The sequence below is a fragment of the Oryctolagus cuniculus genome, chromosome 7 (assembly GCF_964237555.1).
Source record: "Oryctolagus cuniculus chromosome 7, mOryCun1.1, whole genome shotgun sequence".
Lineage (NCBI taxonomy): Eukaryota > Metazoa > Chordata > Mammalia > Lagomorpha > Leporidae > Oryctolagus > Oryctolagus cuniculus.
This window is the reverse complement of record NC_091438.1, coordinates 47,795,506-47,817,606: the sequence shown is the minus strand read 5'-3', so window position 1 is coordinate 47,817,606 and position 22,101 is coordinate 47,795,506. Positions and strand designations below refer to the sequence as shown.

At 53.2% G+C, this 22,101-nt stretch overlaps 2 protein-coding genes across 2 annotated transcripts in view; both read left to right on the top strand.

Moving 5' to 3' along the window:
* Nucleotides 1-973, top strand: part of VPS45 (vacuolar protein sorting 45 homolog) — a 77,687-nt gene extending 76,714 nt beyond the window's left edge. Inside the window, exon 15 of the mRNA XM_051858711.2 lies at nucleotides 329-973. Within this exon, the coding sequence (XP_051714671.1) occupies nucleotides 329-416 (88 nt within the window). The 3' untranslated portion in view covers nucleotides 417-973. The remainder of the gene's footprint in view (nucleotides 1-328) is intronic.
* Nucleotides 974-7,313: 6,340 nt separating this feature from the next.
* Nucleotides 7,314-18,717, top strand: PLEKHO1 (pleckstrin homology domain containing O1). Its single transcript, XM_002715621.5, has 6 exons — nucleotides 7,314-7,660; nucleotides 8,282-8,428; nucleotides 15,589-15,729; nucleotides 16,405-16,509; nucleotides 16,856-16,957; nucleotides 17,916-18,717. Exons 1-6 carry the CDS (start codon nucleotides 7,631-7,633, stop codon nucleotides 18,597-18,599), a joined length of 1,209 nt encoding a protein of 402 aa, XP_002715667.1. The 5' UTR covers nucleotides 7,314-7,630; the 3' UTR covers nucleotides 18,600-18,717.
* The last annotated feature ends 3,384 nt before the right edge of the window (nucleotides 18,718-22,101 follow it).

Here is a 22,101-nt window from a genome sequence, read left to right as displayed (position 1 = left end):
CTGAACCAGTTTTAGGAGCATAGGAGGATTCAGGTGACATGCTCCTGAGACAACAGAATGGCCTTTAAAATTCTGAGTTCCTAACCAGGAATTTCACACGTGGAATATCTGTGCTAACAGGTCTCACCAGTTTAATCCTAAAGCACGCAGTGTGGGCCGCAGCGAAGAGCACGAGGGGCTCCCCTCCCACTCTGGGTAGGGCGGCCCCACACTCACACAGCAGACCTGTGCTGTTCGTGCTATCTTTCCATCTCGGTAGATGTCATGAGCAAGATAATCTATTCTTGGCAATACTTTTGTTTTAAGTAACCTCAAATCTGCTTATCAGTTTCCTAGAGGAAGTCCTGGCTTCTGGACTGCACAGCCGAAGCAAGGAGAGCTCTCAAGTCACGTCGAGGTCAGCCAGCAGAAGATGAACCGGCGATGCAGAGGTGGGGCGAGCGGCCCGCCTGCCGCCTGCCGCCTGCCCCGCCGCGGGCTTTCCCCCCTGAGCAGAGGTACTGCAGGGGCTGCGGGCTTCTTGCTTGTTCTGATGCCTCTGCAGGCAGCCCGAGGCTCCCCCACTGTTGGCACAGAGGCAGAGACCCTCAGTGATGAGCTGAGAATAAGCCTGAGCCCAACCCAACCCACTTTTCCCATGGTTTCTTTTTCAAATAAAGAAATGTATTATTTGTGTATTTGATAGCACAATCATTTCCATTTCTTATGAACTTTGTTGGGATCTTACTTGAAAAAAGGGGTAGCAGAGCCTGGAGGGATTTACAAGTACTTGTGTGCGCAGATGCTGCACTCCTTGGTTCCCTCCCTCTTCCCTGACCCTTCCTACTGTCCCTTGGCCACATTCCTGCACAGCTCATTTCTGAAAACTCACCACGTCTCTTTAGAAAGCCATCCAAAAATTGTTCCTACGTTGCAATTTTCTGTGGCACTGAGAAACCATGTATGACGACAATAAAAATCCATTTTGTGAGAAGATACGAGTGATTCAGTTTTATGTCTTCGAGCCTAATTCATGGGAATGCATGAGGTGGGGCAGGAGCTGGCTTTTCAATAAACAATGAAGGCGTTGCCTCCGCTGGAAGGAGACTTAAAGTATGTGAAGACAAATAATAAATCCTGGTACCAGCGTCACCTCCTTGAAAGCAGCAGAGTGATGCTGTCCAGCCCTCACAGCCAGGGCCAGCGCTGTGGTGCAGTGGGTTAGACTGCAGCCAGCAGCACCAGCATCTATATGAGCGCCCCGGCCACTCCACTTCCTGTTCAGCTCCCTGCTAATGTGCCTGGGAAAGCAGGAACCCCTGCCGCCCATGTGGGAGACCCGGATGGAGTTCCTGGCTCCTGGCTTCACCTGGCCCAGCCCTAGTCGTTGCAGCCATTTGAAGAATGAATCAGGGGATGGAAGATCTCACTCGCTCACTCTCTTTCTCTGTAATTTTCAAATAAATAAATAAATCTTTAAAAAAAATACCACCTCCACCCCGGTTTTCTGTAGGTATATGTGTTTTGTGTGTTTCAATGTTTCTAATATGTCTACTGTTAGACAGCCCAGGGTCAGATCTATGTCATATTTTATGTGACTTTGGGATATTACTCAGGTGTAGCTCAGGTTCCTCATCTATAAAATTAGAGTAATAATATAAGGATACTTCTAAAAATTCCTGGAAAATGAAATAAAAAGATGTTTATTTTGGTGCAAAAAAAATTGAAATCATGCATACTTGTATATTGTCTGGTGCATAGTAACCGCTCAGTGAAGTCTGACTAATAATTGTGGTAAGATTGACCCGTCTCCAAGTTGGGGGCACAACACAGAATCACTATGCAAAATGATTGGGCTCCTGTCAACCCTCCCACTGCCCAATCAGCAGTTAAAGAAATACAGGGGAGGCTGAAAGATCATTCTGGTCACCTCCTCTTGCTCTGTTTCTCCCAGTTCTCAGCTGTTGTTTCTTTACATGCACACCTGATACCTAAGGCTTCTGCCTGCATTACAGCTAAGATCTAAGGTCATGTATTTTTTTTTTCACTTTTGTGAGAACTTTGGGCAGATTTTTTCCTTTTTAAAATTTTATTTATTTGAAAGGCAGAGAGAGAGACAGAGAGAGAGCAAGAGAGACAATATTCTGTCTTCTGTCTTCACTCCCTAAATGACCTATAATGACTCCCATAATAAACTCCCATAATGACCTTGGCTGGGCCAGGCTGAAGCCAGAAGCCAGGAGCTCGATCTAGGTCTCCCACCTGGGTGCAGGGGCCCAAGCTCTTGAGCCATCTTCCACTGCTCTCCCAGCCTCATAAGCAGGAAGCTGGATCAGAAGTGGAACATCTGGTACTAACTGGTGCTTATATGGGAAGCCAGTGTCAAAGGTGGTGGCTTTACCTGTTGCACCACAATGCCAGACCCTGTGTAGATTTTCCTTTTTTCTTAAGTGTATGAGCCTTTTTGAAAAATATTTATTTATTTATTTATTTATTCCTTTATTTAAAAGGCAGAGTTAGCGGCCGGCGCTGTGGTACAGCAGGTTAAAGCCCTTGCCTGGGCCAGCACCCCAGCTCAATAGGCTAATCTTCCGCCTGCGGCACCGGCACACCGGGTTCTAGTCCTGGTTGCCCCTCTTCCAGGCCAGCTCTCTGCTGTGGCCAGGGAGTGCAGTGGAGGATGGCCCAAGTCCTTGGGCCCTGCACCCGCATGGGAGACCAGGAGAAGCACCTGGCTCCTGGCTTTGGATCAGCACGATGCGCCGGCCGCAGCGGCCATTGGAGGGTGAACCAACGGCAAAGGAAGACCTTTTTCTCTGTCTCTCTCTCTCTCTCTGTCCACTCTGAAGCCCTTGCCTGAAGCACCGGCATCCCATATGGGTGCCACTTCTAGTCCCGACTGCTCCACTTCCGATCCAGCTCTCTGCTATGGCCTGGGAAAGCAGTAGAAGATGGCCCAAGGCCTTGGGGCCCTGCACCCATGTGGGAGACCAGGAAGAAGCTCCTGGCTCCTGGCTTCGGATTGGCGCAGCTCCAGCCATTGTGATCAATTGGGAAGTGAATCAGCAGATGGAAGACCTCTCTCTCTCTCTCTACCTCTCTCTGTAACTCATTCAAATAAATTAAAAAAAAAATATTCAAAAATTAAAAAACAAGGTTAGAGAGAGGGAGTGATAGGGTTCACTTCCAAAACGGCCTCAAAAGCTGGAGCTAGACCAGGCCAAAGCCAGAAGCCTGGAATTCTGTGTGGGTGTCCTACATGGGTGGCAGGGGCTCAAGGACTTGGGCCATCCTCCACTGCTCTCCCAGGCACACTAGAAGGGAGCTGGATCAGAATTGGAGCAGGAGCTGGCGCTGTGGCACAGTAGGTTAATCCCAAATGGGCGCTGGTTCTAGTCCCAGCTGCTCCATTTCCAATCCTGCTCACTGGAATGCCTATGTTGCAGGCGGTGGCCTTAACACGCTGCACCACAACACCAGCCCCTAGGAGATTTTCTTGATTCTTCATTTTTCGTTAAGTTTTTCAAATAAGCTGCACTTGAGGAAGCAGTATTTTAAATGCAGCATTTTCCAGTTTATATAGTCCTTTCAAATAAATAGAAACATCCTGCCCCCAAGGAGAATTACCTGTGTTTCCCTTCCTGTTGGTAAAGTAGCTCTTTGGGATAAAGAGAATAAAAACAGATTTTTCTTACATCATTCCACTTCCATTGTATTCTCTACAAACAATATCAAGAAGGCTCTGAATGAATTCCACCCTCAAGGTGTGTGGTGTGTGATGCCACAAGTCAGTATGTCTTTTATTAAGAATATTTCTATGTAAGAGTTACAAAGCTGATCTCATTATCACTGTCCCTTTATTTGCCCCTCTAAGAATAGTATTTTAATTAAAGTTTGATATGCTTGTAATAACTCTCTCCCCCATAGCTGGGAATGCCCCAGTCAAAACCACTCAATCCCATTTACTCCACAAAAGCCAAGGATATTTGTTTTTAAATGACTGTTTGGATCCGCCCAGTAAACTTGCAGGCAGCAATTCACAGGTTGTTATCTCTGATAGCTCCCTTCCTTTTCCCTTAAGTGGAGTCACTTATAAATTATTCAGTTGAAGAATAAAGCTGCTGGCAGCGGTGTGCTATCCATGTTAGTTAGGAGGTAACCCATCATGAGTCCTCCCAGTATCTTATCTCCACAAAGACAGAAACTGTCGGGAGTTATTTTTATGATGTGTGTACGTGGTAGCGTCGCACTCACTAAGGAGACAGTGCTATTAAAATGTGTAAAGGAACCCAGAAGTTCTTACTCAGATTTCTCACTTCGGCATTGGTCTTTGGAAAACAGTCCCACACAGATCCCAGTTCAAGTGCATTGAGGTTCATCTGGCGAGAGCGACATCAGCTGGGAGAACAGGCCAGGGGAAGAGTGTGGCATATAGCAAGAGGGATGAGTGGCAGGACAAAGTGAGGCAGGTGAGGCAAGGTAGGAATGAGAGAAATGCCCGAAATTTATGTAACATCTTAAGGAGCAGACAGGCAAGCAAGGTTCTGCAGCCCACATGCATCTGCTGTGGAATCTGAAAATTACTTTGGAGGCTTTTTATTTTCTATCAGTCCCTCTGCCTGATGTTCCACAAAGCTCTAACACGCACGAGGAGACACTCCTGTAGTGTTGATTAAATGAAAGTTACTGGGGAAGAAGGGAGTTGGAGCAAGTCATGAAGTTCCCCCACCCCCGCCCAAAGCAGAATCCATTTAAACTATAAATCCGAACCACTCCCATAAGCCTGGCCAGCAAGCCCTCACAGGGCTCCCATGGGCTAGCTTCCACACCAGGGCACTGGGACATTTTGCTTCTTCACAAATGAACATATCCTGGGGTGATTTTTTTCTTTTTCATTCTTCTTTCATCACTTTTTTCAAAAAAAAATTATGCATCCATTTTGCAAGTCAGAGTTACTGAAAGTGGGAGATCCATCCAGAAGGAGATCTCCACAGGAAGCCAGGAGCCAATAGCTTCATCTCTGTCTGCCACATGGGTGTCGGGGCCCAAACACTTGAGCCATTTTTAGCTGCTTTTCCCAGGCCATTAGCAGGGAGCTGGATTGGAAGTGGAGCAGCTGGGACATGAATCGGCACCCATATGGGATGCTGGCATCACAGGCAGCAGCTTTACCTGCTACGCCACAATGCCAGCCCCTTCTTTTATCATTTTTAACACAGGGGAATAAGTAATAGAGGCGGTGGGGAAAGGAAAGTCATTGGGGAATGGGATTTGTGTTGTATGGATTCTAGAAACTTGCATAAAACTTGGGCAAGTTACAGAATTGCCTTGTTCCCTCACTGTCCCAGAGGAGTATGAGTATTTATTGTGCATATGCCCCAAGGTGCCACTAGAGATTTAAATAAATGAGAGGTGAGATTTTTTTTTTTTTTTTTAAGTTCATGGCTAGGGGCCGGCGCTGTGGCGCAGCGGGTTAATGCCCTGGCCTGAAGCACCGGCATCCCATATGTGCACCAGTTTGAGTCCCAGCTGCTCCACTTCCGATCCAGTTCTCTGCTGTGGCCTGGGAAAGCCGTGGAAGATGGTCCAAGTCCTTGGGCCCCTGCACCGGTGTGGGAGACCCAGAAGAAGCTCCTGGCTCCTGGCTTCGGATCGGCACAGCTCCGGCTATTTCGGCTAATTGGAGAGTGAACCAACAGATGGAAGACCTTTCTCTTTCTCTCTGCCTCTCCTCTCTCTGTGTAACTCTGACTTTTGAATAAATAAATAAATCTTTAAAAAAAAAAAAAAAGGTCATGGGCAAATGGACCTAGAAATGTATTTCAGTGCAAAAGGTTTTGAATTCCACGCAGTTTTCCATGATTCCCATTTCCCAGGAATGCTCTGAAGACACCCCCCCCCCCTTGAAGACCATTTTTGAAAGGATGAAGTTCTGTGTGTAAAAGAGAAGAATTAATCAGTACAGGCAAGGGAGAGAGGTTGAAAGGAGTATCACTGGAATAGGCGGAAACACCCAGCTGGGAGCAGAGGAGCCCTCCCTCATTTGACAGAATGCTGCAAAAAGCCAAAATATCCTCCACCCCTCCAACCACAAATCAGCCAACACTTCCTTCTATCTTGAGACAGCTCTAGAAAAACGATTTTTTTTCCCTTTTGCCTGCTCCTCTGTTCCAGCGATTTTTATTCATTTGCGGTTATTGTGTGCCTACCATATGCCAGGCAATGTGTTCATCTGCTTATTTTACAATTAGCCCTGGAGGACTAATATTTTATCTTGAGAATACTTACACAGGTCACCTCAGCTATTCCCCTAAGGGAATACAACTAGGGGTTGTTGGTGGAAACGGCAGCTCATCTCTCGCCACTTAGCATGTGGAGGAATGGACACCTAAACAAATTCAGGGACCTGACCAAAGGCCATAGAGTGATGATGACACACGGTGGCCAAACTGGAGTCTCTGGGCTCCCCTCTTCCCATCAGATACAATCAAGCAGCCAAGCTGTGTCCTGCACTCTGGGATGGATCAGCAGAGGAGCCCCCAGGCAAGGCATCCGCGGGCACTGACCTCTTTCTCCACTGGCCCCCAGAGCGATACACAGGCCAGGCTTGCTACAAGTCGACGCGGCCGGGAAAGCTATCTGGGTGGCAGGAGTTTCACCCTCACCCAGAGCTAACAAGTCAAGCCATTGGGGTGATGGCTCTGGGCTTCGGCGACAGAGTTCTACTCCAGCCTGCACTTGCAAATCTCTCGACCGACCTGTGCCTCTCACTTTCTCCCTGTGCCGTGGGGAGCACAATACCCACTTAGGGTTCCCCCTCGAGGCTCACCTAAGGCCTCCGAGGCTTGAAAACTGCAAGAAATGCGTCTGCCTGGGAACTTCGCTGCCCCCTAACCGCCGCACGCCGACCCCAGCCGACCCCCGCCGAGGCAGGAAACTTTTCCCCCACGTTTGACCTGCCCAGTCACTCTCCGCCACCCAGGCGGCGTGAAATCCCGACGCCGGCCGTGGGCTTGCGCCCTCGCCCAGCTCTGGGGCGCGAGGGGACCTCCCTCGGGGTTATCTCCGGCTCCGCGGCGCGGCGCATCTCCCCGGCAGGTCGCGCGGGCCCGCGCCGCCAGCTCCCCGCGCGCTCCGGCAGCCGCGCTCCGGCGGGGCTCGGGTCTGCCTCAGCCTCGCCGAGTCGGAAACAAAGGCGGGGGGCGGGGGAGCGCACTCGCTGCGGCTCCGCGATTCGCCCTTTATTCTGAACTCGCAACGTCAGCGGCCCGCGGATGGAGCTGCGGGGCGCGGGCTGGGCCGCCCACAGCGCGCCGGGCCGGGGGAGCGGCCGCGCCGGGCCGGGCGAGCGGGTGGCGGGGGCGCGCTCGGGGGCCCGGGCCGCGTGGGCGCCGGGATGGAGGGCGCCGAGGGGCGGGGAGCGGGCGTGCGTGTGTGTGCGAGTGCGAGGGAGGCCGGCCTTTAGTGTAACCGGAGCTACAAAGAAGGGGAGAGTCCGGGAGCGGGAGGGAGGGAGCCAGGGAGGAGCGGCGGCGGCGGCGGCGGGGTATCGCCGACACCCGCCTGCTGGGAAGCAGCCCCTCGAGGCGGCCTCGGCCCCCCGACGCGGGCCGCCCCTCGGCCCCGCGCCCCGCGCCCGCGCCCGCCCGGAATGATGAAGAAGAACAATTCCGCCAAGAGGGTGAGTGCGGCGCCGCCGGCCCTCAGACCGTCGCTCACTTCGTGCGCCCGCGACCCCGGCCCCGTCGGGGCTGCCCGTGACCGCGGCGGCCTGCGCGGGACCCCCCAGCCCCGGCCGCGCCCCAGCCCCGATCCTGAGCTGCGGGCTCCAGCCGGCCTGGCAGCGCCGGGCTCCGCGACCAGGCACCGGGGGGCTTTTGTTTGTTTACTCGCGTCGGGGGGCTTTCAACTTGGCTTAGTTTCTGGCCGACCCGCACCCCCGCCTCCCCGGGGCGGCCGGCCCGGTTTGCTTCGCGCCGTGCAGCGGCGAGGACACAGAGAGAAAGAACACGAGAGAGATGCCGTTAGTGCCGGCGCGGCGGGGGAGGGGAGGGGGCCGGGGCGCGCCAGAGCCCCCCGGCGGCGCGGCCCAGCCCCTTCCCCGCGCGGTTCGCCGGTGCCTGGGGGAGGGGGAGGGCCACGGCGGGCGAGAGCGGCGCCGAGTGGGGCGCCGACCTTGGCTTCCCCGCCTCCAGCCTTCGGCGGCGACAGGGGCACCGAGCAGTGGTGCGCCCCGGGCTGAGGAGAAGGAAACAGCTGTAACCGCCTCACCGTCTGCTTCTCCTCTCGCCCCCGGGGCCAGGGGCCGCAGGATGGAAACCATCCGTCTGCAGCGCCGGAGAAGGTCGGCTGGGTCCGGAAATTCTGCGGGAAAGGGATTTTCAGGGAGATTTGGAAGAACCGCTACGTGGTGTTGAAGGGGGACCAGCTCTACATCTCTGAGAAGGAGGTAGGTGCTGTGGGCGCACCGGGCCCCTGTTTCCTCCCCTTGCGGCCACTTCGTCTCGCCAACTCCGCTCGTCCCCTGACCTCGCCCCGCAAAAGCAAGTTCAGTGCTCTCTGTCTTGTCTGCAGAGAAAGGTCATCCGTTAGCGAGAAGACCCGAGTGACAATTAGAAGTTGAGTTTGCGTCTTCGTGTTGCTTCTTTGCAAATACCTTCCTGGCCGCAGTGCCAGCCTGCCCACCTGGCCCAGGAGTGCTCAGTGGCCCCTGCTGCCTCCTACCCTGTCCTGACCTCTTGAACACAGGATTGGTTTTTGTTTTTTGGGTTTTTTTTGTTTGTTTTTTTCTCTGCTACTGCTGCTGAAACCTCTGTCCAGCTTACCGTCTGCTACTCCTGGTCTCCCCTGTCCTGTCTTGTAGCCCAGCCGTACAGGTCCTATTAGGAGCACAACCACCTTGCAGCATTAGAAGCCACACCTATGAGCGGTCTTCAGAAAGTTCGTGGAAGACACATATTAAAAAAAAAAAAACCTGCGTGAAGTTCAGAAATGTTTATCCTTGAATTCTTTTTTCCACAAACTTTTTTTTTTTTTTTTTTGACAGGCAGAGTGGACAGTGAGAGAGAGAGAGACAGAGAGAGAAAGGTCTTCCTTTGCCGTTGGTTCACCCTCCAATGGCCGCCGCTGCAGCCGGCGCACCGCGCTGATCCTGGCAGGAGCCAGGAGCCAGGTGCTTTTCCTGGTCTCCCATGGGGTGCAGCGCCCAAGCACCTGGGCCATCCTCCACTGCACTCCCTGGCCATAGCAGAGAGCTGGCCTGGAAGAGGGGCAACCGGGACAGAATCCGGCGCCCCAACCGGGACTAGAACCCGGTGTGCCGGCGCCGCAAGGTGGAGGATTAGCCTATTGAGCCACGGCGCCGGCTTTTTCCACAAACTTTTTGAAGTCACTTTGAACAACCCAGGGTTAGTCTCTCTTGAACTCAGAGTTTTTGTTTTTGTTTTTGTTTTTTAAGAAATTTATTTATCTGAAAGGCAGAGTTAGAGGCAGAGAGAAAGAGAAGTCTTCCATCCGCTGGTTCACTCGCCAAATGGCCGCAGTGGCCAGAACTGGGCTGATCCAAAGCCAGGAGCCAGGAGCCTCTTCTGAGTTTCCTACGTGGGTACAGGGCCCAAGGACTTGGCCTACCCTCTGCTGCTTTCCCAGGCCATAGCAGAGAGCTGGATCAGAAGAGGAGCTGCCGGGACTGGAACCGGTGCCCATATGGGATGCCGGCACTGCAGGCGGCAGCTTCACCCACTGTGCCACAGCACTGGACCCAGGAGAGTGTTTCTGAGTGGCAGATATTATTGTCCACTCCTTTAGTTTCAAAGAAAAGAAAAAAACAGGGGACCACATGGTTCCTCTTCCTGCCTCCCATCCCCCAGTTTTTATCAGGAGGGAGAAAAATTGAATCATGAACCCCATATGTCTCTGGATAGCTTTGGCTCTTAGTTAAGCATGAAAACCACACTCTACATTGGGTTAGAACCTGAACCAAGATCCCTGAACTTCGATTTCTTCCTTTTTTGTCCCTAAGTCTTGGGATAGATAACGTGGGGTAACACTGAGAAATTGGAATTTTCCCTCTATGGGCTAGCAGTCATTCCAGCCCCTGCTTCTGTGACTGTCAGTGGAACCTGCGTGGCTGTCCCGTGGCCCCTCCTGCCCTCATGCTGTGTTTCCCTGCCCAGGGTAATGCGGAAGTCCTCCCTGAGTTCTAACCTCTTCTGCTTTCTGTAGTAGCGATTCTTATTCAGTAGGTTATATTTAGGTAAATAAATCCTTTTATGGTATTGAACCAGACACACACGCGGTCCAAGAGAAAGTACTCATCTGAGAACAGCATCTAAGCAACTAGGGAAGAAGTGAGCACTGCCGGGGCACAGGGGTCCCTCCGGAGGGTAGGTGAGGCTCGCTGTGTACACCAGGCTAGGAACGCGGTGATGGAGAGTCCTAGGAGTGAGGTGCAAGGCCACTGTCACAGGAGGATTCATTGTTATATTTTATTCTCCTGTATCGAATCACAAATCTTACAAAGTATTCGCCACAATCTTCTAGCTTGCCAGTTTAAAAACAAAACAAAACAAAAGGCAAGTGTCAGAGTGTATCTCCTGTCTTCCCCGAACTTCATAATGGCAGGAAACTCGAGTGAGCAATCAAGGAGAACTTCCTACACGTCAAAGGGGAAACATGAGAACAGTGAAAGGACAGAAGCAGCAAGACTGTTTTTTTTTTTTTTTCTTGTTTATATTTCCCAGAGAGCAGAGTCTGGGAGCAAAAGAGCATGGTTGGTCCTTGTTTGTGGAAAAAGGGGTCCAGAGACAGGGGAGAAGATGGAATGGCCTCAGTGTCGAGCGAGCATCTGATGTCCTATGAGTCAGGAGCATCTGACTGTCCCCGGGCCGGCTGCCCCCTGCTGGGACTGGTCTAGGAAAAGAGGGAACAGGAGTGCGGATGTGACTGTGCAGCAGTGCTCCTGGGTTTAAAGGTGACAGTGACCAAGGAGTCTAGGCTTTAGTCTGCCCACTTTCCAAAGCTCCATAGGCGATGGATTCAAGATCTAAAGAAGAGGCTGGCGCCGTGGCTCAACAGGCTAATCCTCCGCCTTGCAGTGCCGGCACACTGGGTTCTAGTCCCGGTCGGGGCCAGATTGTGTCCCGGTTGCCCCTCTTCCAGGCCAGCTTTCTGCTGTGGCCTGGGAGTGCAGTGGAGGATGGCCCAAGTCCTTGGGCCCTGCACCCACATGGGAGACCAGGAGAAGCACCTGGCTCCTGGCTTCGGATCCGCGTGGTGTGCTGGCCATAGCACGCCGGCTGCAACAGCCATTAGGGTGTGAACCAATGGCAAAGGAAGACCTTTCTCTCTGTCTCTCTCTCACTGTCCACTCTGCCTGTCAAAAAAAATTAAATTAAATTAAAAAAAAAGAATATAAAAAAGATTTAAAGAAGAAACGAGTATAGCATAATGTTTGGAACTTTTGTGTTAATGCAAGACAATTTCTAACCCACCCGGAATTTGCACCAGTCTCTGTTGCTACTTCCCCAAGTAGAGGTGAGGTCTCCCATAACTGTTTCCACTGTAGAATTTCTTCTATGCTTGTTTTGAATCATTTTCTTTGTTCTCAGTCCAAGAGCACTTTTCTGAGAGAGGCCAGGGTACCTTTGTGATCAGGGTTGATGCCCAGGAACAGAGCTGAACCTCAGGGAGACCTCATGGCAGAGAAAACTGGATTCAGGGAAACTCTAGCAAATGAGAAGCATTCCCTTTTGTGCACCAAGGACAAAGAGTCGGGAAAGGAAGGGTTACTTTGGAAGATAGGTAATTATAAATGAGACTTTGGGGGTTAGATAAGGGACAGGGGACAGAATACAGTGGAGAACAAGGCTCCCGGGATTGTCCGTCTTCCCTGGGCATTGGAATGTGCTTGATGTGCCTCTTGTCTCACTCCGTCTCCTACCACCCTGCCGAGGCTAACCTCTCTGTCTGCTGCTCCCCAGAGCTGCTTATCAGCCTGTGTCCAAGCCAGAATACTCCCTTCCCTTCCCTTCCCTTTCCCTATGAAAACAGAGCAAGTTACTCTCTTCCCCTGGCTAGACCCACACCCAGCACTTTCCTCTCCAAGTTTTCTGGCCTCTGCTGATAGTCTCAGCTCTGGGGAAGGAGGTGGAAAGAAAGGCTGATGCATCATCCTGCATCCTGGACCCATATTTCTGGGAATTGTTCTTGGATGTCCCTTGCCAGCACTTTGTCCTCCTTCTACCCATAATCCTTCAAGGCCTCTGGTCTTTTCTTGGCCTAAAGCTAGGGAGCCCCAAAAAGGGGAGAGCCTGGAGGAGCCAAGCCTTACTGAAACAGAGGTAGATGTGTGAGTAGTCATTCACTTGAACGGGGTTACGTGATCATCTGTCATCAGCACATAGGCTTAGCAACAGTTCAAAATGTTGGGCAGATACAAGGCTATAAATGGGCTGCTGGGTGGAAGGAAGAAATACTTCTCCATTTCAGAGTTGATAAGAACCAGTGGAATAGATGAGGTCACCTCCATACACATGGTTCTTTGTGTGTGTGTGTGTGTGTGTGTGTGTGTATTTGAGGGGCCGGCGCCATCGCTCACTTGGTTAATCTTCCACCTGCAGTGCTGGCATCCCATATGGGCACTGATTCTAGTCCCGGTTGCTCCTCTTCCAGTCCAGCTCTCTGCTGTGCCCTGGGAAAGCAGTGGAGAATGGCCCAAGTGCTTGGGCCTCTGCACCCATGTGGGAGACCAGGGAGAAGCACCTGGCTCCTGGCTTCGGATCAGCACAGTGCCAGCCATAGCAGCCATTTGGGGAGTGAACCAATGGAAGGAAGACCTTTCTCTCTGTCTCTCTCTCTCACTGTCTATAACTCTACCTGTCAAAAAAAATTTTATTTGAGGGGCCAGCACTGTAGCATAGAAAGTTAAGCCTCACCTGCAGTGTTGGTATCCTTTATCAGCACCGATTTGAGTCCTGACTGCTCCACTTTTGATCCAGCTTCCCTGCTAATGCACCTGGGAAAGCAACAGAAAATGGCCCAAGTATTTGAGCCCCTGCACCCATGTGGGAGAACTGAAAGAGGTTCCCAGCCCTGGGCCATTGCGGCCATTTAGGGAGTGAACCAGTAAATGGAAGATCTCTCTCTACTCTCTATATCTTTGCCTTTCAAACAATTTTTTTTTTTTTTTTTTTTTTTTTTTTTGGACAGGCAGAGTTAGAGAGAGAGACAGAGGGAAAGGTCTTCCTTTTCCGTTGGCTCACCCCCAAGTGGCCACTACGGCCGGCGCGTTGCCAAAGCCAGGAGCCAGGTGCTTCCTCCTGCTCTCCCATGTGGGTGCAGGGCCCAAGGACCTAGGCTATCCTCCACTGCACTCCCAGGCCACAGCAGAGAGCTGGAGTGGAAGAGAAGCAACCGGGACAGAATCCGGCGCCCCAACCGGGTCTAGAACCCGGGGTGCCAGCGCCACAGGCGGAGGATTAGCCTAGTGAGCTGCAGTGCCAGCCTCAAACAAATATTTTTAAAAAATACATTTATTTGAAAGGCAGAGTTGCAGAGAAAGAAGAATTGAGAGACAAAGAGAGAGAGCTTCTATCTGCTGGTTCACTCCCCAAATGGTCACAATGGCTGGAGCTGGGCCAGTCCAAAGCTAGGAACCAGGAGCTTCTTGGGGTCTCCCACGTGGGTTCAGGGGCCCAAGCACTTGGGCCATCTTCGCCACATTACCAGGCCACAGCAGGGAGGAGGATCAGAAGGGAAGCACCCAGGAGTCAAACTGGCACCACATGTGATGCTGGTGTCTCAGGTGGTGGCTTTACCCACTACGCCTCAGCGCCAGCCCCCATGCGTACGATTCTTACTTGAGAGCTTGGAAAGTGAAGGCTGTTTTATGAAATGATTCCATTCAAGGAGGATAAATGTCTTCTCAGACATGAGGCTGCTTTTACATGTTCATTTCACTTTAACAAGACAAGTGCTGGTAGCTTTCACATCTCCTCCCAGGAGAACGGGAAGATCTCATTGCTGGGGTATTCTCAACCCCAGGCTCAAGTAGAAAAGGGAACAGGCCGCTCTGTCTGGGCTAGTAACTAAGTCTGCTCTCTGTAACTTAAGTCCTTGCAAGCAAAACAAACCCGTAAACCATTGCTTCAGAGTACCAGAGCTACAAGGAATCCCACCTTAGGGGAAAGGAGAAAAAAATTCTGAGAGGCTTAAAATAGACCTTTGAAGAAATGTTAATGGAATTTGTTTCATGACACTCAGAAAAAACTGATTGGTGTTGGAGGATGTAGATAGAATTGTGGGCTCAGATTAGACGTACCGCAAGTGTAAGCGCCAACTGTTAGGTGAAGTGGCCTGCGTGCCAGATAGGCCCTGTGGCAGGAAGGGCTGAGTTTAGGTACTTGGAGGAGCTTCCTGGAAATACAGGGACTTGACCACTCAAACTGGAACAAGACTGCAGCCTGAAATGTAGCCTTCCAGAGGGAGTCTGGGTGCATCGTTGGCTGGAGAGAGGTGATTGAGGCAAATGGCTTTTCATGGATTGGGGAGTTAGGCCGAATCGTCAGTTCCTGGACTAAGTGAGGAGGAGGTGGGAGCCACGGTTGTATTTTGCAGCTTGACCACAGAAACCCAGGACCAGATACCAGGGACTGCTATTCCTGTGGCGATGGCACTCCTGAAGCAAGGTGGAGGAGTCTCTGTATAATAGTGTATATTAAAGGAGGGAGCTGGCAAGAGTAAGAAAGCCCATGGTGTGGAGTGGGTACTGACCTCGTGGTTAAAGACGCCGTTTGGGGACACCCACACGCCATATCAGAGCACCTGAGTTGCAGGCCTGGCTCTGCTTTCAAGTCCAACTTCCTGCTAATGCACCTGCTAGGAGGCAACAGGTGCTGGCTCAAGGACAGTGGATCCCTGTCACCCTCCATGGGAGACATATATAAAGTTCCAGGGGCTCCTAGCTCTATCCTGACCCAGCCCTGACTGTTGTGGCCATTTGGGGAGTGAGCCAGAGATAGAAGGTCTCTCATTTTCTCTCATTCCCTCTCCTACCCCCACTCCTTCCCTCTGCCTTTCAAATAAAAGGAAAATAAATTTATTTTTTTACAAGAAAGCATAAACATCTGAGTGGGAAGGCCAGACATGAGGCCTGACGTTCCCTGAACGAGGCCTGCTTTTATCTCCTGCCTCTGGACCGTCAGGGACATCCAGGTCTTGTTTATCTCAACGTGATCGGATCAGCCTGTTCTTGATGTCCCTTTAAGGACATGAGCCTTAAGGACACAGAAGCAGTGTTGTTCTGGAAGAGCCTAGGGATTCTGGTTGAAGAGGGGCCTGCCAGGGCTCTGGATATGGTAGCTTGGGGAAGGGGAAGTAGGGTAGGAGGTTTAGACAGAATGCACCCAGGAATCAGGACGTGGAGGCTGCCCCCGCCCTGTCCCCTGTGGAGGAGGACAGTTTTCCTGGCCCCGCAGCCGGCCCTTTCCTGGGCTGTCATCCCCTCCTGTCCTCAGCATTCTCTGCTTCCCAAGACTCATCTAACGTAGCCGCGGGCTGGAGGGGCCAACTAATTTTATCCTCCTCATCTCACTCCCTACCTTCCCCTAGGTAAAAGATGAGAAAAACATTCAAGAGGTGTTTGACCTGAGTGACTATGAGAAGTGTGAAGAGCTCCGGAAATCCAAGAGCAGGAGCAAGAAAAACCATAGCAAGTTTACTCTCGCCCACTCCAAACAGCCTGGTAACACGGTCAGTTCCTCCTGCCACCTCGGATGCCGGAACACTGCGGGGGCCGGGGCAGGCGGCAGGGAGCAAGGGGAGACCCTCCGGTAGCTGCTCTCGGCCGTGACCTCGGCCCAGGAGCTCTGACTCGCTCTGCTTCTGGCTTGTACCGTTGAACCTGCGACTGTTGTGGCCATTTGCTTCCCTCCAGGCAGGCCATCCTTTAACCTGTTCCGTCACGAAGATTCATTCATTCATCTCTCTCCCTTCCCCCTTCCCTCTCTTCCTCTCTCTCCCTCTCTCTCACATCTCTGGAGAAACTCATTGGCCCCTGTAGATGAAGTTTTCCATTGGATTCCTGCTAAGAGAACGGGGGGGGGGGGGGGGGGGGGGTTTGCTGTCACGTTGATTCCTTCAGACCTTTAGAGATTTACTGTCCTTGACTGAACCCCCTCTGGTTATCTGCAGTGCCAGCACCCTTCCTAGTTCTTCCTCGCTCATTGTGAAAACAGCTTCCAAGCTGTGGCATTTTACAGCCATGGAGGCTGGGTTTCCTTGAGTGTGGATGCCCTGGGAGCAGAATCGTTGCTCCTCCCAGGAGCTGGATTTAAGAGAATAACCTGATCATCTCCTGCTTCTTCACTGTCAACACGAGACACCAACTCCGGAACTCCAGCCACAACAAGAATCTGTTCCCCACAGGCACCCAACCTGATCTTCCTGGCCGTGAGTCCAGAAGAGAAGGAATCGTGGATCAATGCCCTCAACTCCGCTATCACCCGGGCTAAGAACCGCATCTTGGATGAGGTCAGGGAACTCCTTGTGGGCAGAGAGACTCGGGGTGGCCGGGACGTCCCGGAGGGGAGGCGTGCTGTGTGGGCCCCAGGCACCTGCTCCTCACCAGTTCTCCTTTCTGAAGCCCTGGATTTCCTTCCAGCCTCTGACTCCTCCACTCCTGTCCCCCTGCTTCAGGAGGCATGAGGCAGCCTTGGGTCAGCTTAAGGAGCCTCTTCCTGTCCAGTAAATCCCTTTGCCTGTGGATTTGCTCAGAAGCAGTTAACGGGGTGGGTTCGCTTCTCAGTCGGGGTGTGTCTGGGCCTCGGGGGCTGCCTGGGGGTGCTGAGCACCTGTCACTCACAGCGCCTCTCTTCAGGTCACCGTGGAGGAGGACAGCTATCTCGCCCACCCCACTCGAGACAGGGCGAAAATCCAGCACTCTCGCCGCCCCCCAACACGGGGGCACCTAATGGCTGTGGTACGTAAGACTAAGAAACCTAAACATTTTCAGAGGGGCCAGTTCTGTGTCCGTTCACCCCAGAGAGAGCCGTGAGCACCAGAGGCATCTGTGAGAGTCTTCTTGACACCAGCGTCGCAAGCTGGAGACGTCTTCCACTCCTGCCTGACTCTTCTAAATCAAAATGGTTTATTAAAGCACCTACTACGATGCAAAAGTCCCCGCTCTCAGTCATTTTATCATCTTTTGGGGAAAAAAAGATAAGCTCCCAGAAAAGTGCAAAATGGAAGAGTTAAATTCCATAGAAGACAGTGGAAGCTGCTACGTGGTAGGCAGCTGTGCTGACGGACAGCAGCACTACCACGGGCACTCCGAGGAGGAAGGGCCGCGGGAAGCCCCGCGACCCATGGAGTGCTGATTTCTCTCATTCAGGGGAGCTCCACGTCTCCGGGGAGAGAGGCAGTCAGACCCAGCAGAGAGAGCAGAGGCCTCAGAGTCAGGGCCTGGGCGGGCACGTTGGCAGGTCGCTGTGCCTGAAGCTGCGCGTCTGCACACCCAGACGGGGCCATGATCACGCCGGCCCCGAAGGTTTGCTCACGAAGTGTTAAAACAACAGGTTTACGTAACAGCATTTGCGGTATTACATACACTTAGCACCATGTTTTGGTTAGACTGTTAGGGTAATAAAGAGTCCAAGTTTTACTGTAAGACAAGAAGTTCTGAGTTCCCAAGAGCAGAGGCGGCTCAGAGGATGCCGATGGAAGGGGAAGGCAGTGCATCAGCAGCCTGTGCCAGACGCCTCTCGGAAAACCTGTAGAAATCACTGTTCAGTCCAAGGAGTCATAGGAAATAAAGTCGAAGGACTCGAGTGAGGGCTTCTCCTGTCGGGGAGGCCGTGACCTTCGAGGCGGCCGCTCCCGGGGTGGGTTCCTGGCCGGTGACTGTGTAAACCTCTCATTCCCGTTCTCTTCCTCCCCAGGCCTCGACCTCTACCTCGGATGGCATGCTGACCTTGGACCTGATCCAGGAGGAAGACCCTTCCCCCGAGGAGTCAACCTCTTGTGCCGAGAGCTTTCGGGTTGACCTGGACAAGTCTGTGGCGCAGCTGGCCGGCAGTCGGAGGAGAGCAGACTCGGACCGGGCAGGCAGCCTCCCCCGACCTTGGGAGAAGCGAGACAAGGGGGCCACCTACACCCCCCAGGCACCCAAGAAGTTGACCCCCACAGAGAAGGGCCGCTGTGCCTCCCTGGAGGAGATCCTGTCTCAGCGGGACGCTGCCCCAACCCGTGCCCTCCCGCTGCGGGCTTCGGGACCCTCCGCCTCCGTCCCACCCCTCCCGGGGCAGCTGTCCCGGATTCAGGACCTGGTAGCAAGGAAACTGGAGAAGACTCAGGAGCTGTTGGCAGAGGTTCAGGGACTGGGAGATGGGAAGCGAAAGGCCAAGGACCCCCCTCGGTCTCCGCCTGATTCTGAGTCAGAGCAGCTGCTGCTGGAGACGGAGCGGCTGCTGGGAGAGGCGTCATCGAACTGGAGCCAGGCCAAGAGGGTGCTGCAGGAAGTCAGGGAGCTGAGGGACCTGTACAGACAGATGGACCTGCAGCCCCCCGACGCCCACCTCAGACAGACTGCCCAGCACAGCCAGTACCGCAAGAGCCTGATGTGAAGACGGGAGACGGATCTAGAACTCTGGCAGGCGGACAGACTCTTATCGCCACGTGTTTCAGGATAAAGCTTTTTTATTTACCTCAATCAAAAAAAGAGAAAAACACAATCAAACTCAACTGCTGTTGCTGATGCCTGACCCCGCCCCCACCCCCCCCAGCCCGCTTTCCTCACCACCCTCTCAGACTAGAGGAGAAGCTCCCCGCCCCCCCCACCCCACCCTGGGAGCGGTGTTCGGGAAAGGCGCTATCGCCTGCAGACAGAAGGGGTCACAGAGCCAGGCCTGGGCTGGGGGCGGGGGTCATCCTGGCGCCCCCAGGGACACACACAGCTTCTCAGGTCAGAGGGGGGGTGGTCGGAGGTTCTCTTCCATGTCCCATTCCAGGATTGCAACCTGAGGGTGAAATTTCAGCTGCCTAACTCCAGGTCTAGGGACGTGGAGGTTGGTGCCACCCGTCCATGCACACAGAAGTGACATTTACCCCAGCCCTGAAAAATCTCCCTGCCCAGACGCTGGCTTCTCATAGCTGTCTAATCGCCGTTGAGCTGCCTGGGTTTTCTTACTGGAGGTGTTTCTGTACTTCTCCCACGCCCTTCCCAACATTGATTGAAAGATAACAACCTTGGTGGGGGGGGGGGGGGTGGCAGTTTGGTCATGTGCCCAGGCAGGCTAGCTCAGAGGAACTAAGAACAGCTGACCCCACAGAACTGAACTAAGTGAAACATGCGAGGAGGGTTGGATGAAGGGGGAAGCCGAGGGGTCCAGGTTCCCCTTTCAGCCAAGCCAGGTTTCCGGTCGCCTCGCCCTGTCCTTGCTCAGACCTCGCCAGCATCAGTCCAGTTTGGAAAAGCAGCTCCCTCCGTGCACCGCCACCCTCCCTGACCACCTTAGAGCTGCCGGCCCGCCTTGCCTCCGTGCCCATGGCAGGGCCCCTCCAAGGCATCTTGTTTGCTGCCTCTCACGTTTCTCAAGGTCAGGTTTTCTAACCGTAGAAAGGTTCAGAAAAGCGATTTTTGGAAAGGGGATCAGAGCCTCATGAACCACACGAATGAGGAGCTTTACAAATCCCGATGTTCCCTGCAAGCTCCTTGGCCCTCTCCCTTAGATCTCCCAAAAACCAACACGTCAGCTTCCCCTTGGGGTGGGGCAAATCGCAAGTGTGTCCCAGCAACACAACGTGAGGTTGCCCTAACGTTGGGAAGCCAGGGAGGGGGGAGGGGAGAATCTTCTGGGAGGAACAACTGCACTTGCCGTCCTGCCCTGACACTACTGCTGCAACTCCAGGAAACAAGATAGGCGAATGCGAGTTAAAGGATCTCCAGGGAAGAGGGAGTCCCTCCCTGTCATGAGGATTTTTCCCTAGACCCAGCTTGTAGTCATCTGCAATATTTCTTCCCCGAGGAGAGCAAGTATTGGACTTGAGTGACGGAAAGTATGTCAGCCACAGTAATGTCCATGCCGTAGCGGCACGGGGGAGGGGAACCCAGGTCTCCAGGTCTCCCCGCCTCCAAAGAGGCTTCATTCTGCAAACGGTGGTAAACATGGTCAGCAGAGCCCACTGTCACAGCCATTGAAATTCTGAGTTAAAATTATACTTTCCAGGTTTCCATCGTGGTGTCAACTGTTTTACCAGCATTTTCCCTTCTTTTTTCTTCGTTGCTCCTACATAATGAGTAAAAAAGACAAAAGCAAGAATAACATTATCCGAACATGCCAGTCATCTGGGGCTCCCAGGGGAGCCAGAAAAGGGAGGATGCCCGGGAGAGGAGACTGGCAGGCCGTGGGGAGCAGAAAGAGACCGGGGACCTGGGGGGACAGGAAGGGGCCCCCGCACCAGCTTCTAGCTCTTCAGCAACCACTAGGACATCCAGGCCGCAGGGAGGTGAAATGAACCCGTATTTGAAACCAGACAGCTCTGGATTCAAATTCTGACTCTACCGCTTACTAGTTAGGAGGCGCTGGGCAAAACACGCTTTTCTGAGCATCAGTTTTCTCACCTGCGAACTGCAGAGCTGGGTGGGTGAAGACAAGCTATGGACAATGGCTGCCAGTGAACACGTGCTGGCTGCGGCGGCCACACTGTTCAACGCACTGGGCGGTGGGGCTCTGACTCAAGCATGCTTTGAGCAAGGGTGTGGGAGAGGGGGCTAATCGCTACCACTTCCCGTCCGTGCACTTAACCCAGGCCCCAGGCTGAGCCCATCCCTCTCCTCAAAGCCAGGCAAGAGATGTAGAGGCCAGAGGAGCGTGATCCTTGCTCTGTATGAATTTTAGAACATCACACAAAGCCAGAAAAAAAAAGTACACACGTGGTGCACTACTGATGTGATTTCTGTTCACGAAGAGTGTGTGCGCTGAGCCAGGCCCGTGACAGGAGGGAGGGGCACCAGGACGCGTTCCCCCTGCTGGCACCAGCAGTGTTCCCCTTCCTTCCTCCTGCTCACCGTGTGCTGTGGATGGAGAGGCAGGAAAAAGCTCAGTGACTCGGGGACAACTGTGTCGCCCACAGCTGCGGGACACACATTTCAGGATGTGTTTGTCCTTCCTGCTTTCTCCCTCCCCACAACTTGGCTGTATTCTCCTCTGAAAAGGGACACTCCTTGGGGAGGCTGAGGATGGGAAGAGGAAATGCAGGATGCAGAGTTGAAGCAGGGTGAAGGGCAGAGACAGGTGAAGACCCAGACGCTCCAGTCCTACGCCAGCGACAGGTCCCTGGAGTTCTATTCTCCCTCCACCAGGCTGCTGGGGAGGGCTTGCCGGAGCTCAGGGAGGTGCCGGCCTGGGCTCCTCCATCAGAAAGAATGCTGAGCTATTGGCCTGGAAAGCTGATGAGTTCATTTGCATGCTAGCTCCACAGCATAGCTGCAGGTTGTCTGAGATGAACAGAAAAGGGGAAAGGGAAAAACAGCCCAAGTTCCTTGAACTGCTGCTCCAGCCCTCACAAACCACACATGCCAAGCTCTGAGCACGGACCCCAGAGGGAAAGCTCTCCCTCCTTCCCCACCCATTCTCCCACCACTCCGCCAACCCTAGAGTTACCTCCTCCTCCCCAGAAATCAGTCCCAACAGACCTCGCCCCCAGCTAAACCTCACAGGCAGGCAGCCCCAGCCTCACTCTGCAGGCCAGCCCAGCGCCCACCGCCCCTCCCCTCCCCCTCCCCCTCCCTTCCCTAGGCTTGGTCCATTTCTTTTTCTGCTTCCTTCCTACCTCCCAGTCTCCCAACAACAGCAGCCAATCCGCAGCCTGCTCTAGAGCCACACCATATATGGAGAGGTTGGAAGGAAACCCGAGTAAACGCAAACACACACACACACACACACACACACACAGAGCTGAGTTTGAGCGCCTCTCTGCACGTGACCCTGTGCTTATTTGTCTGTCTGTATGAAGCGCGTCCCACCGTTGCCTGTCCTTGGCTCACCCCGCAGAATGAGGAACCTGTTTGCTCTTCCCCACCTTCCCTCAAGCCCCTGGAGACCATCACTCCAAGCCGTTGCCTCT